Here is a 13,051-nt window from a genome sequence, read left to right on the forward strand (position 1 = left end):
TTGCTTTTCACCTAAAATGACATCAAATTGATGTTTTTCATATGTTTTTTTATGGTTTTGATGTATTAATATTAAAAATAAAAAATAAAATAAAATTATTTTGATGCATGTTTAATTAAAAAATATTTTTGAAAAGCACAATGCATCACATTATCGAACACACACTTAAGTCTCGAGTTACGAGTCTAGTGGGTTAAATCGGGTAAACCCAAATCAATCTAATTTTTTTTATTTTATATAAAAGTAAAAATGACATTAGTTTTTTTTAAAAAAAAATCAACGGGTTTTGATTTGGTTTTTCTCATATTAGCTAAGTCTCGGTTTAATCAAGGTTTTTGACCGAATCACAACACATTAATTCTCCTCTTAATGAAAACTTGACCTAATATAAACTCTTATCTATCTTGAGTCACGAGTTAACCGGTCGAGTTTTAAAATATTAAATAAAACTAAGCATCGGAGACAATTTGAATTATATTGATTAGCCCAGCATGCACCTTTGTTGGCGAACTTAATTGTGACATTTTAAGATAGAAAGGGTTTATTTTTTGTGATAGAATGAAATTTCATTAAAATATCAAAAACTACAATATGGAAATAACATATTCGAAAATAGATCTTTACTTTTAATAATAATTAAGATTATTTTTTTTTTACAAGTGCAATATTATGCATAATTTAGAAATTATTACATTCAAATTATTATTTAATGAATTATAAAATTCAACGTCACTAGCTTAATGAAATAAAGGGGGAAAATAGATCTAATAAATTCTTATAACATACAAGTCATTTTCCCACGTTCGGCTACAAGTTGCATGAAAAAAAAAATTGAACCCAAAATAAAAATATATATGCAATGCTAATGTATTTTCTAAAATCATAAAAACTTTTAATTGTAAATTAAAAAATTAATTTTCATGTTTAATAAAATAAATAAAAAATCATATACATTAATGTATGTTTAAAAGAGTGGTTAATACTAAATAAATATAAATTAAAAAATAAATATAAATTAAAATATTTGATATTACATCATAAAACTTTTCAAAATTATATGGAAATAAAATTATTTTTTTAATAAAAATAATAATTTAAATTCTATTAAAATAAGATAATTTTCTGAGTATAATTCCAGCTTTTTCATTAATATTATTTTAACAAAAACAATATAGGTCTTTCTTTAAATCATGGGGTCACCTTTGCATATGGAAGATGAGTCATCAATTACTTTTGCTTTCGGAATTTGCATCGTAACTACCACCTGGCCATACACATTAATGATCTGAACAATACTAATGTTCCACAAGTGGTTAGAATCAATTATTGAAGTTGATGCTTCTTTCTTGGTTGAAAATATCTTCTCAGCACAGTGATTTTCACAGGTCCAACTACCAGTATTTACAGGAATTCAACGAAGGAGATAGTTAGGAAGTCCCTTCCTAACCTGCAAGTGTAAACTGCAATATAGCCTCGCCTGATTCAAGTTCTTTACCCAACACAGACAGAGAGAGCTGCGACAGAAGAAGTAAAGAATCTGATCATGAGCGGGTAAAATATTAGCTGTTTCGTGTCTTCACTCAGTGTTTTGTTGGGACTGATCAGATTTACCTGCGTGTTTGATTGCTTTTGTTGTCCTTTCAGGGAGCAGGAGAAGGAGTGCCAAGCAAAACGGCTGAATATAGATGAAAAGGTTCTGGAGAAACTAGACCAGCTAATTGGTGTGGCCAAAAAAGCTGAAGTTAACGATAAAGAAATCTTCAAGAAGGCGCTGGATGACCTCGTTAATGTCAACTCACTCTTCACGATAGCTGTGTTCGTGGGGTTATCCGTGGCTTCTCGCAACCAGTATAGCCTTGAAAATCGACGAGAATGTGACGCGGGTCCAGAGGTGGCAAAGAGACTTGTTGTCTTTGAAGTTATATCTTTTGCTTGCTTCCTCTTATCTAGCCTGATAGCCAAATCACTCAAGGTTTTTCTCAACCTTTTTCGCCCTCATAAATTCGAAGGACACAGGTTTTTTGGATGGGCCAGGGGCGTTGCCTTCTTATCCTCAGTGATGGCGTCAACTACTGGGATTGTGCTCTTGACACTTTCAATGGCCGATGTTGTACAGATAAAGGTGGGGAAGCTGTCCTGTGGGAGCTATTATTCTGTCACTGCAGTGGCTACGCTCTCTGTGATTGTGTTTATTGGGGTGCTTATTTATTTGCCATCAATGTTGTTCACTATATATTATATCATGTTCCGGTTCCCAAATCAGGTTAGCTCAAATGATAAGGGATCTCAGAGTTGGGTGTAAGAGTTTCCAGTGTGAAAAAAAAAAGTTGCTGTCCAGTATTTTTAATCTCGAAGCGCAACGAAAACCTGTAAAAGGGTGGTGTTTATTTTACTCGTCTCGTAGATATTTGGAGCAAGACTGGTATAATTATTTTGACTTTCCGATTCAATTTCACTTGTCCATGAGGCTTCCCTTGTGGCGGCGTGCTGTCCTCTTCCACGCGGTTAGAAAACATCTCCTTGGAAAACTAGTTAGCCTACGCATTAAGGTTTTCGAGGAATACCTCTAGATTAAAAGTTTTCAGGAGTAGTTCAAAGTTCAAGTCCTCTCAAATGCTAGAATTCTTGATGCAAAAATAGGGAGGCAACTATTAACTTTCAATTGCCATACAGGAACTTCTGTATATTGCGATGTTTCCTTTTATCCATCTATAGGAAAATCAAAAAGACTTTTAAGAGTCGAGAAATTAGCAGCTTAGAGGCTTGTGTATTTCTGAAAAACAGGCTAAGACTGAAAGTTCAAACAATAGAACAATGGTTTCCTAAATCCTGTTGTGAGACGGAAGAATTGTATGAACTACATGTGGCATGGTTTAAAGAGATCAGACTGTCAAGGACTTGTATTGGCATGGAGAGATTGTATCAGATTCTTCTTCTGGAGATCTCTTGGCAAGAATAGTAAACAAAGAATCTAAGCTATTTTCAGAATTTCTGAGTTCACACCTGACTCTGCTCCATAGATGTGTCTCAAATGATAAGAAATGGTGGGATATAGGTCTCTTGGTGAGAAAAAGAAGAAAAGGCCAGACTGATATGAAGTAAAGGACATTTCAGCTGAAACTACAGATTCAGACTACATTTTGGAGAAAAGGAAACAGCATCTCAAAGAAATTGTATAGAGACAAGCCAACTAGAATATCAAACAAGACCAACAGAAGCTACCTCCTTGATTCGATTTCTTTTACACTTTGAACTATGTCATCAATGTTTCTTGATAAGTGATTGGAATGCTCCTCCATATCTCTCAAAACCATATCAAGCTGTTCTTGATAAGCTGCAGATCGCTTTCGCTCTCGTTGTAGCTCAGCGGTCAATTCTCGAATCTTTACATCTTTCTCATCCTACAGAATACATAAGAAATAACTGCATGGTAAATAGAAAATACTAACAAGATTATTGTAGAAATGGTTGAAGCCTCTATCTTCACCTCTCACGAGACTGAATGCATGTTAGATTGGCATCGAGAATTAAAGGTATAGAGATCTAAACAAAATAATCACATCATCATCTTCGAGGTTGAGGTTGGACATTGAAAGAGGATTCTGTATATAACCGATCTAGGAGCTGAAGTTTTCATATCAGATTCCAAAACCTCTATAGATTTCCTATTTTAGGGCAGGGCAAAGCAATAAGGATGGACTTGAGATTCGTTTATACATGTTTGTTACTATGGCCCAAAATCAATCTAATGTCATTTATTAGCTTATAGAGTGAACCGGAGCAAATCTTTCATAACAATATAAGAAGCACAATAATATCCTGAGAACTACTTAATGCAATTTTATACACAATAAACACCCAAAGCCCAAAGGGTTCCCAACTTCTTGGCTATAGGAGGAATTAGCCTCAATGCAGTATTTTACAAATACATGTATCCCTGAGTTGAAGTTTCACTCTTTTGGTGCTATCTGGAAATTGTTCATGACTCTGAAATCCCTTGATTCAGTCAGAGAATGAACTGCACGCTTCAGATTTGAGATGATAACCATCTCAAAGAAACAAATTTGTTCACTGGAGTCAAAATTTAATGACTTCACTCACATTTCACATCCCATAATCTCACACAAATGAAACTCAGGCATGGCTGGTGAGACTGCCTAACAGAATCTTCCATTTTGAATAAAGTAAGATTGCTTTACAAAGTCTTTCATCCAAAAGTTCACAAAATCCTTCATTTAATGTAAGAAGGCCTATAAATTTGTTATTTGAAAAAAAGGTAATGGCACATAGCACTGCTAGTCATTGGGAAGCAGAAAAAGGCTCGAACAAAAATGACCTGAACAAAGACCGCCAACTTCCACAAAATGACAAAAGTGTCCTCTAACTGTTGTAGTGGTACAAAAGAGAACCAGAAGGCCAACAGTTTTGGTCATTATACAAGTACCGCCTTCCTCTAATGTCATAAATTGCTCATAATTTAACAGCTCTATTTTCTGAATTTGAAGCTTTTTTCAATTAAAAAAAAAAAGAAAGAACATCTTTCTTATTAACAGTCACTCATCCTTTATTTTTTGCTGGAACGGACCTATATTTTGGACGGAACAGGGAACTTCCAGATAGCACTGAGTCAACTAGTAATCATGATTACAAAAGGTTTTGAGCTTGTTCAGTTAAGCAAAAGTTAGTCTTCACAGACATAAACATAGATAACCATTGACCAGTATTGCACCCCATCCAAAACAAAAGAAACGGCCTGGATATCACAGGCTGGTGTCTTCAAGCGAAGAAGGAAGCAAAAGATTGATATCTCTATCATCAAAGATACAGCACAGAACAGCACTGTGTGCACAAAGACAGGTTCACGCCATGGTGCTACCCATGCAGCACCATGTGTTGGAATGACAGGAGAACACCTTGATTAGGTTCTCATGGCAAGGAGTCAGGGAATATGCACAACCCAAAAAAAAGGTGCCTACTTTACACTTTGCAGCTTGCTGCTTTCACAATAACCTTCACCTTCCAAACCACCCTTAGTGAACAAGCAAAGCATGTGGTATCAACTCATTTTGTCTTGATTACCTGTTATCAAAGTCTCACTTGACAAGTTATTGCACTCGACAACATCAATTTGAAGTTTGAACATTCCTGTGGTTGGAAGACAATTCTACTAACTGTAGTGAGTAATAAAATGTAGATTTGCCTCAAAAAGACATGTAGGAATCTCGGGAAACCCTTCCTGAATGTGGTTTGTCTCTCTACCACTCAACGAGGTTATCATGCAATCCAAATAAGAAATGGACATTGTGCTTCAGGAAGTAAGATGGGTTGCCTTTGTTCCCTCTGACCAGGCTTACTTTTTGTCCTCCAGTTGCTGGCTCACTATTGCAGGCCATCCAGTCTATGATACTTAACAACTGACTTGGACGCTCCAAATTTTGGGATTGACATAAACAAGATTATCTTCATTCGGTGGTTTATGGACTATCTCAACTAGCAGGAACAAGGCAGGACTTATTGCAAGGGCACGAAAAACTAATCTGAATAAAACCCATCTCCATTGCAAGAAGACTTGTTTTAGAATTTTTGTACAACCCTTCCTGAAGTCAAGTAGCTTCTGGAAAAGATATAAGCTGTATTCTAAATATAGCACAATTTATTGTATGTCTTGTGCTTAACAGCTCCATAGACTTGAGGAAAAATAATCATAATCTCATCTTGCAGTAATCCAACTTACAAAAACTAATATTGCAAGAAGGAACACTAGAGCACTTGTTATCTAGTGTAGGCAGGCAACATGTTCTGACAAGCTTGATGCTTTGTAAGAGGTAAAATGATTGATAATGAACTTCACCAATAGACCAGGAAAACAATAAAAACAGACAAAAACTTTGAAGCAAGGAAAGATATAGTAATGGTCCATGTAGCAAGCAACTATTTAAACTGTCACAACAGTTGAGCTTTACTTTGTCCATGACACTCCGAGGAAAAGCCTCAAATGATCTAAAAAGCTAGTAAGCTACCCATCAGCTTATGAGATGATTGAAACTTATAACCAATTCAACATTCGAGCACAATAACTGACAACAGAATCTACTGATAGATCAACATAATGAGCATCAATGCTAGTGAATAACCCAGAAATTACAGCTAGGTGACTAACAAGTGGAAACATGGTAAATAGAGATATAAATAGGCAGTTAATACTTTTTTCTTAAAAGAAAAAGAAAAGGGAGACTTTTCTATTGCTGCACTCACCGGTGTTTGAGATAAAAGCACAGTCCGACGACCATTAGCGGGTGTAGGTACCAAGGGATGATTGTGCTCCTTTACAAATCTTGTTACAACCCATTTTCCTGCTTTCTCTTTCTTCACAACTATCATTGCCTTACACCCTTCTCTTGTGACTGCTCGAGGTTTCCTGTTTTCACTTCTTCTAGGTCTTAACTTACGAAATCCTTCTTTATTGCAAACAAGTCGACGCCAAACAACCTTCCCATCACGCATTGATCGTCGAAATGCATCAACGCGCATGATAAATCCCACATGCGTAGCATATGCATCATAGAACACCTTGGCAGCCTCTTCAGACTCAAACTCCATGCCTACACATGGTTCCATATCAGAACTTGCTTCACTAATTGCCAACTCTTTACCATTAGAACTCTCCACAATTTGATCCATGTCTCCATCTTCACTCATAGAAGCAGAAGCGTTTTCATCCACTGTAGACAACACCATACATACTTGATTAGTTCAGTTGCAACAATGCAAAACAAAAACATTGACTATGCAAGAAGAAAACCGTTTTATCGAGGCTTTTTCTTGATAACAGTGTACTGCTCATTGCAGAATTTGATCCAAGAAACCCACTTGTGTCCCATCATGTTATTTCAGTCCAAATGCTCGAAATTATATAGTTTAAGTAATTTTATGAAGCCCATTTTGTTGTACAGCTACTAAAAGAACTGGTTTTTTCAAATATATTAATTCCCAAAACATACAAATCAAAAGAAACAGAAGGTTTCTAGGTTTTGTACTTTACATACATCAAATAGGAGATGTAAGCATAAAATGGCACCCAACCTAAAAAAACCTTTTTTGTGTTAATGATTGAAGCTTCAACATCACCATATTGAACACACCAAATATACAGAATCAACAATAACAAACGAAGGGTAAAAACAAGAAGAAGAAGAAGAATGGGAACGTGTAAATAATAAATTAATTCAAGAATTGGGAAAGAAAACTCACTTTGTGATTGAGACATAATCCAAGTCCAATGCTTGCAGTATGGAATGGAATGGGAATAGAGATAGGAGGGGAGTGCGGTGCTTTACCCTGGTTGGTTGGGTTTGAGGGTCTCAAGACCAGAGACACAGGGTGGCTTTCTTTTCTTTTCTTTTTTTATTGGGTGGTTTCTCTACAGTTTTTTTTTTTTACTTTTTTATTATTATTATTAACTGGAAGCTCATTGGTTTGTGCTTTTTAAAAGTGATTTTAAAAAGATTTAAATTTTTTAATTTGTCTTTTAATAGTATTTTTGAAAAGATTTAAGATTCACATTCACCTACAAAACACAAAACAAGGAAAAAAAAACCACAAACACACAATCAATTTATTTCTTCCTTTTTTTATCTACTTTTTTCTTTTTCATGGTTTGTCGGTTGATGGTTAAACCATGATGGTCAATCTAGTCGTGGAGAGAATAGTTGTGGGTTGTGAGGGAGCGAAGGTGAGGAAGAGTTTTGGTCATTTGTAAGCTGATGGTGTGGAGGGGATTATAGCTACTGGTTCTGTGGCTACCGTGGCTGGTTTCGATGTGGAGATCGCGGTTAATGGTCTTTAATTATGAGGGAGAATGGGTTGGTGTTCTCGGTGGCGGTCTTAGTCATGAATTGAAGGGAAGGATGAAGACGTGTAGATTGGAAAGGAAAACTTACTTGTGAGAATTCGCTTTATTATTCCTAGATCAATTACTTCAGTGTCACTTCAATTACTAGAACCAAAGTGATATTTCACAGTACGAACGTCTTCGTAAATCTTGTCAAAGTAATGCATAGAGTTCAAGATGAGAGAAAAGAAAGAATGAATGATTATTCAACAAATGAAAAACTATTTTTCATATGGGTTATGTCCCTTTATATATGATTAGAGGAGGCGGTTACACTCCTCTAATAACTTGGACCAGGCCTATCCATTATGGACGGACAAGGCCTAACCCAATAACCAACATCTCTCACTCTCCCATGAAGGACGAATCTCTCTAATACATTATAGTTCAAACTTGCACAAGAATTTCATACTTGACAAACGGACTGTGCGACCTGAAACACACAGTGAAAGGAGCTCCAATATATAAACCTAATACACACCATATAGGAGACATCAACCTCATAATTAATTATTTCTTAAAGTGTACTAATATATACCCCGAGCATTTTTAGTTACACATGACTGAATATAATTCAATCCCTCAAGAATTTCATACTCAATCCATCCTTACAATTACAAGTATTCTAAATCATATCAAATCTATTCAAGTGATGTGATCCCGACTAGTGAATACAAGTAACATGTGTTGAACTAAAATTACTTTTTCTTTCACTCTCATATCAATCAGATCTGAATTAACTCACTTTCCTAATAGTATTCATTTAAGTCGAATCATTCAATGACTATAGGATATACTCCTAAAGTAGATATCATTAATACATCAACTCATGATATAATCAAAAGTCACAAAGGGTAAGATTTTGAGATCTTAGATATGATCTTCAGGACTCATATAATAAAGAAGCATGGATCCATTCTTTATTCCTGTAATGGTCGCTAGCACATGTAGTATGAAACACATGTTATAGTGGAGCTTACTCTTTTATTTTCTTAAGACAAAGAGTGTATGTCGTTGCTCTTCTTGTTGGAGAAAATTCAATATACGAGTTTTAGTCTTGTTGCTAAAAACATAGACTTCAAATCAGAAATTCTCATTTGTTCATTTTTCATTAGTGGCAGATGAATAATTTCATGCTCGACTTCAATCATAATAGACACATGAATGGTAGGAATTCATTCATGCCGATTCTTTTATTTAAGAATCTCATCTTGGTCCCAGCCAAGGTGACTTTTCAATAATCATTTTGAGTTAAAATTGCTCCCACTGCGCCCAAGTCGCTTATTAAGCGTTAAAACTCAAATAGTCTCATCTCTACTCACCTTACAAGTGCTAGAGGTGATTGCTCATGTGAGTGAGTCAATCTAAGTCTATCGACATACTTCAACAAATTGTACTATACGATACTCAATATAATCCATAAAATAAATAATGAATAAAATGATATTCTAATGACATTTATTCTTTACTCAATCATTGTAAGCTTTCGTACGATCCTTAAAACTAATTATATTACTAATTACATTCTACATAGGCCAAGGGATCTCACATGTCTAACAAATGCATCCCTTGATATTGGTTTTGTGAGTGGATCTACAACCATAAAATTTGTATAAATGTGTTTTAGGATCACATCTTGTTCAGTAATTGCTTCTCTAATGTAGTGATATCTCATCTTGATGTGTTTGGTCTTTCCATGGTATTTTGGATCTTTGGCCACAGCTATTACAACAGTGTTATCATAGTAAATTGTCATTGGGTCTGATGCTGATTTAACAATTTTCAATTGATACAGGAAATTTTTTAACCAAACGGTATCTTGTGTTGCTACGGAACAAGCTACATACTCAGCCTCTATGGTAAATAAAGCTATGTAGGATTGTTTCTTGCTCCTCCATAGTATTGCACTATCATTAAGCAAGAAAGCACATCCTGAAGTTGATCTGGATTGGTCGACATCTCCTTTCTAATCAGCATCAGAGAAACCAATCAATCGTAAGTCTTTCTTTTCTTGGTAACATGGCATGTAATTTGAAGATCCTTTCAGATATCGTAGAATTCTTTTGACTGTCATCTAGTGTTTCTGACCAGGGTTTGATTGATATCGGTTAACCAATCCAACAGCATAACATATATCGGGACGTGTGCACATCATTGCATACATCAAACTACCGATAACACTAGCATAAGGTATTCTGGACATTTTCTTCTTTTCTTCTAGAGTCTTGGGACACATATCACAACTTAGGCTCAAACTTTTATCAACAGGGGTGTCCATTGGTTTGCTATCTTGCATGTGATAACGCTCTAACATCTTTTTGATGTAAGTCTCTTGAGTTAAACCTAAAAGCCTTTTAGCGCGATCTCTTATGATTTTCACACCAAGAACATAGCTAGCCTCACTCATGTCTTTCATGTCAAAGTTTGATGATAACCACCTTTTAGTAGTATCAATCATTTCTTTGTTATTTCTAGCTATTAAGATGTCGTCAACATATAAGGTCAATATTATAAAACTATTATTAGAATGTTTTAAATACACGCAATGATCTTCTTCCATCATTATAAAACCATCTTTAAATATAGCTTGATGAAACTTGACATTCTACTGTCTAGAGGCTTGCTTAAGACCATATATGGATCTTTTAAGGTTGCAAACTTTGCGCTCCTGTCCTTTAGTCTTAAATCCTAAAGGTTGATCTATATAGATCTCCTCATTTAGTTCTCCATTAAGAAACGCAGTTCTAACATCCAATTGGTATTACTCTAGGTCCATATATGCGACTATAGCTAAAATGAGACGAACTGAAGTAATCCTCACAACTGGTGAGAATGTGTCTTCATAATCAATTCCCTCTTTTTTAGTGTAGTCTTTTGCTACTAGTTGAGCCTTATAATGTTCTATTGACCTATCTGTCTTACGTTTAATTTTAAGAACCTATTTATTTATAATGGATCTTCGTCATGACGGTAAATCAACCAAGTCCCAAACTTGATTAATTTTCATTGACTCCATTTCTTCTTTCATAGCTTTAATCCATTCACTTGCTTTAGGACCAGATAGAGTATGACTAAATGTTTTAGGTTCTTTATCATCTTATGGAGCAATCATGAACGCTTCCCTCTCAATCTCAAATCGATGACGAGGAATTGGTTCACGAATGCTTCTTCGAGGTTGAGATTACTCATGATCTTACTCCATGAGAGTAGGAATAGATAAAATATCACTCCCACTATTTCTAGGAGGATTAAAAGTTTCATCTAAGTCCTCTACTGAAAGGTTTGTTGCGCCATAATCTAGATTTTCCATTTCATATAATTGAAAATCTTTTTCAACCTCACCTGTCATTGAAAAAACCTTTTATAAGAATACATCATCACACTATTTAATCTTTGTCACTCTTCCATCAGTTTTCTCACCAATAAATTCAAATCCTTTGGAATGTTCAGAATATCGTATAAAGATGCACTTCTTCCCCTTAGGACCAAGTTTCCCATATTCATGAGAAGTATTGTGAATATAAACTGCACACCCCCATGGATGGAAATAATCTAGATTAGGTTTGACGCCATTACATAGTTCATATGGGGTGGATGAGACAGTTTAGAGGGCACACGATTAAGTATGTAAGCAGTAGTCAACAATTCATCTCCCCAAAAGGAAATTGGTAAGTTATCTTGCGCCATCATTGACCTAACCATGTCAAGTAAGGTTATATTCCTCTTTTCTACTACACCATTTTGTTGTAGAGCATAAGGAATAGTGTAAATCCCTAGAAAAACCAAGGCTGGATTAAATTAAAGAAAATAAACTAAACTAAAAAGAAGTGGGGGTAAGAACCAATACACTTAAAGAAAATGGGGCCTAAATGCAAATAAGAATAATTATAGAGCATAAATACTCCTATTCTCACCAAAAACAGATCTGCAGCTACGTAAAGAAAGAAAAGAGGGAGTTTTTATATCTATCTTTAGAAGTTAAGAGAGAAACACCAAAATTTCAAGAACCCATCCCAGATTGAGGGTTATAGGTAAAATAAACTCTGGTGGGAAAGGGATTAACAAGAAAAAATTGAATAAGAAGAGAAGAGGGGAGGGTCGGCTGTCATTAGAAAGAAAAAGAGGGTTCGAAGCCTTGATTCGCATCAGGTAAGATATTCTAAACCTGGTCTTATGAGTCATTTCAAGTCGATTATGAATTGATGCCTGTATGTTAATTTATATATTGAGTTCTTAGACTTGAATTGAGGAAAAAGTAAGAGTTGTTAAAGTAAAGAACTTCATGTGTTGTGTGTAAATGGAAAGGTTAATGAATCTGGACAGTTTTGTCTCTTGACCTTCAAAGAGATTTTGGGTAGGAGAATGAAGGAATTAGGATCAAGTTCCTTCATAGAAATTGTAGTTTTGGATGTTTATTAATGAGCGATTTTGACTACCTTAGAGGCAGAACTAAGTTCTTCCCAAAACATAGAACTTGTAGCCTCATGTCTTACCTTTCCAACGCCATAAATTTCACTTGAATCGGAGTTCTATAACTCCAGATATAGTTAAAAATCTGAGGAGAGATCAGACAGTAAGAGTTCAAAAATGGAGAGTAACAGTTGGACAGTAACAGTCCAAGTGTTTGTTAATGAGCGATTTTGACTACCTTAGAGGCAGAACTAGGTTCTTCCCAAAACATAGAACTTGTAGCCTCATGTCTTACCTTTCCAACGCCATAAATTTCGCTTGAATCGGAGTTCTATAACTCCAGATATAGTTAAACATCTGAGGAGAGGTCAGACAGTAACAGTTCAAAAATGGACAGTAACAGTTGGACAGTAACAGTCCAAGTGTTTGTTAATGAGTGATTTTGACTACCTTAGAGGCAGAACTAGGTTCTTCCCAAAACATAGAACTTGTAGCCTCATATTTTACCTTTCCAACACCATAAATTTCACTTGAATCGGAGTTCTATAACTCCAGATATAGTTAAACATCTGAGGAGAGGTCAGACAGTAAGAGTTCAAAAATGGACAGTAACAGTTGGACAGTAACAGTCCAAGCGTTTGTTAATGAGCAATTTTGACTACCTTAGAGGCAGAACTAGGTTCTTCCCAAAACATAGAACTTGTAGCCTCATGTCTTACCTTTCCAACGCCACAAATATCGCTTGAATCG

The 13,051-nt window shown here is 35.4% G+C and overlaps 2 protein-coding genes across 2 annotated transcripts; one reads left to right on the plus strand and one right to left on the minus strand.

Annotated features, from left to right (window-relative positions):
* The first annotated feature begins 1,274 nt into the window (after positions 1-1,274).
* LOC7469375 (uncharacterized) lies at positions 1,275-2,392 on the plus strand. Its single transcript, XM_002320531.4, has 2 exons — positions 1,275-1,551; positions 1,645-2,392. Exons 1-2 carry the CDS (start codon positions 1,544-1,546, stop codon positions 2,300-2,302), a joined length of 666 nt encoding a protein of 221 aa, XP_002320567.2. The 5' UTR covers positions 1,275-1,543; the 3' UTR covers positions 2,303-2,392.
* Positions 2,393-3,089: 697 nt separating this feature from the next.
* On the minus strand, positions 3,090-7,413 carry LOC18105378 (protein FAR1-RELATED SEQUENCE 2). The gene is made up of 3 exons (XM_024585586.2): positions 7,252-7,413; positions 6,256-6,722; positions 3,090-3,401 (listed from the first exon to the last, which is right to left on the minus strand). Exons 1-3 carry the CDS (start codon positions 7,265-7,267, stop codon positions 3,219-3,221), a joined length of 666 nt encoding a protein of 221 aa, XP_024441354.1. The 5' UTR covers positions 7,268-7,413; the 3' UTR covers positions 3,090-3,218.
* Between the last annotated feature and the right edge of the window lie 5,638 nt (positions 7,414-13,051).

The sequence above is a fragment of the Populus trichocarpa genome, chromosome 14 (assembly GCF_000002775.5).
Source record: "Populus trichocarpa isolate Nisqually-1 chromosome 14, P.trichocarpa_v4.1, whole genome shotgun sequence".
In the NCBI taxonomy this organism is placed as follows: domain Eukaryota; kingdom Viridiplantae; phylum Streptophyta; class Magnoliopsida; order Malpighiales; family Salicaceae; genus Populus; species Populus trichocarpa.